Raw genomic sequence first — 2,429 nt, 5'->3', positions numbered from 1 at the left:
TTACCATGATAGCAATGTGTACCAAATGCACAGACAGCACAGTAATGTTTCCCAAATCCAGTTAAAAGGGCGGGTCCTTAATTCACCCATCCTTATTTACCATGGTTAAATGAAGGGCCTAGAGAGAGAGATAAGAGAGAGATAAAGAGAGAGAGGGTATTATTTTCTGAGGGAACAAGACTACAAGTGCCATGATTGAGATAATTGGGCTTCCTTCCCTGACACCTTAGTCATGATTGAACTTCCACACCCATTTCCTCTCTATAAAACCCATTCAACATCCCCACCACTCTTCTCCAAAACCAAACATCTCTCTCAACCCTCTTCCTTCAAACCCTTCTCTCTCTCTGTTTCCTCTTGAAGCAAACAAGAAGCTCACACAAATCAAGCAGCTAAGCTCAGAGGGTTCTTTTTCTTTGACAGAGAAAACCAGCCAACCAACCATGATGGTTGAAAGAGAAGATTTGGGTCTGAGTCTGAGCTTGAGTGCTTTCCCTCACCAGACTCATCATCCCAACAACAACAATAACAACCACACCTTTCAGCTCAATCTCATGCCCTCTTTGGTCCCAACTTCATCTTCTCCTCATTCTGGGTTCAATCCCCAAAAGCCCTCTTGGAATGATGCCTTGGCTTCTTCAGGTTTGTACATCTCCCATGGAGTTTTCTCATCACTTTTATGTATTTGCATGGCTTCCATTTTCAGATCTGGCTTTCCTTCACCCCTTTCCATCTGTTTTCTTTACTCATCTTTCCCCCTTTTCCTTTTTTCTCAGTTTTTTTCAGATCTGTGTAACTTTTGATCAAATTAAAACCAGACCCATGATTTGTTACACCTCCAATTCCAATACCCATTACTTGTTTTCGTCACTAATGCATCTTGATCCGAACATGCAGATCGGAGCTCGGACACGTGTCGTGGACCGGCCCGGTCCTTTCTCCGGGGCATCGACGTGAACCGTCTGCCGTCGACAGGCGACTGCGAGGACGTGTCGTCGCCGAACAGCACCGTATCAAGCGTAAGCGGGAAGCGAAGCGAGAGAGAGGCCAATGGCGAAGAACTTGACCTCGAAAGAGACGGCTCACGAGGCATGAGCGACGAAGAGGACGGGGAGACCTCAAGAAAGAAGCTCAGGCTCTCCAAGGACCAGTCGGCCATTCTCGAAGAGAGCTTCAAGGAGCACAACACCCTCAACCCTGTAAGTAGTGGACGATGCGAAAACTGAACAGAGAGATAAAATTTTCAGTTGGGTTTTTGTTTATCAAAAAAGGAAGCTTCTCTTTTGGTTCTGACATGAATGGTTTCGTCTTTGTTGCAGAAGCAAAAGCTAGCTTTGGCCAAGCAGCTCGGGCTCAGGCCTAGACAGGTGGAGGTCTGGTTTCAGAACAGAAGGGCAAGGTGAGCAATTTTCTTCCATGTCTCGTGGGTATTTTGGGTGATAAAATAAAATTTAATGGGTCATTTTTACCCTTCTGGACTGTGGTTATTTACTGGGTTCTTTGTGATTTGCAGGACTAAGCTGAAGCAAACTGAGGTGGACTGTGAGTTCCTAAAGAGGTGCTGCGAGAATCTGACGGAGGAGAACCGGCGGTTGCAGAAAGAAGTTCAGGAGCTGAGAGCACTGAAACTCTCCCCACAATTCTACATGCAGATGACCCCACCAACCACCCTCACCATGTGCCCCTCGTGTGAGCGTGTCGCGGTCCCACCCAACTCCACATCACCCTCCGCCACCGTCGATCCCCGGGCCCACCACCACCACCACCACCCCATGGTGCCCGTGCACCATCCTCGGGCCATCCCCGTCGCCGGGCCGTGGGCGGCCGCCGCTCCTGTCCTGCAACAACAACGGCAGTTCGAACCCTTCCGCACCGCCCGGCCGTGATCTGGCTGAGGGTGTTTTGGTTATTTTGGTGGGTCGGATATATCACCGTACCGATTATGTGCGAAAAAAGAAGCGGTTGTAATAGCGTACCGATTCTGATAAATATTCTCAGCTCGAAGTTTAGGTGTCTTCAGATATGGTGGGTAGAATATGTGATTTGGTGGGTCTTATGTGTTTTGTAGTATTGACCCATCATTCTCATCTTGTTCTTCATCATCTTCCTTTGTAGATTAGGGTTTGATGGTGCTACTAATATTTCTTCCCCCCTTTTTCCATAAACAATTTGTAGGGGTAAAGGAAAGGGAAGAAGGAAGAGGAGGACTTTTGATGTAAAGTGTTGATGTCTAATTATAATGTCATTTTAACAAATGTTAAAAAGAAGAGGTTGTGTTCTTAAATCAATCATGAAGACTATGATCGAATCTCTCCTTGTCTCCCTTTTGTCTAATGTTTTAGAATCCTCAATTTATGGGATTATAGGATTTGGTGGTGAGTGGTAGGTTGTGGGTTACAAATATATTCTTGTGGGATTTGGGAGTTGAA

The 2,429-nt window shown here is 46.4% G+C and overlaps 1 protein-coding gene across 1 annotated transcript; it reads left to right on the top strand.

Moving 5' to 3' along the window:
• The first annotated feature begins 309 nt into the window (after window positions 1-309).
• Window positions 310-1,886, top strand: LOC101291927 (homeobox-leucine zipper protein HAT4-like). The gene is made up of 4 exons (XM_004301124.1): window positions 310-642; window positions 898-1,199; window positions 1,320-1,399; window positions 1,514-1,886. The coding sequence occupies exons 1-4, from the start codon at window positions 444-446 to the stop codon at window positions 1,884-1,886; spliced, it is 954 nt and encodes a 317-aa protein (XP_004301172.1). The 5' UTR covers window positions 310-443.
• The last annotated feature ends 543 nt before the right edge of the window (window positions 1,887-2,429 follow it).

This window comes from Fragaria vesca, linkage group LG5 (assembly GCF_000184155.1).
Source record: "Fragaria vesca subsp. vesca linkage group LG5, FraVesHawaii_1.0, whole genome shotgun sequence".
In the NCBI taxonomy this organism is placed as follows: domain Eukaryota; kingdom Viridiplantae; phylum Streptophyta; class Magnoliopsida; order Rosales; family Rosaceae; genus Fragaria; species Fragaria vesca.
The sequence above is the reverse complement of the archived record's forward strand: the minus strand, read 5'-3'. Positions and strand labels throughout refer to the sequence as shown.

Coding starts and splice junctions, on each gene's coding strand:
- LOC101291927 (XM_004301124.1), top strand. CDS start 444: ATGATGGTTGAAAGAGAAGATTTGGGTCTGAGTCTGAGCTTGAGTGCT. Junction 643..897: donor TGATGCCTTGGCTTCTTCAG/GTTTGTACATCT, acceptor CCGAACATGCAG/ATCGGAGCTCGGACACGTGT. Junction 1,400..1,513: donor TTTCAGAACAGAAGGGCAAG/GTGAGCAATTTT, acceptor TGTGATTTGCAG/GACTAAGCTGAAGCAAACTG.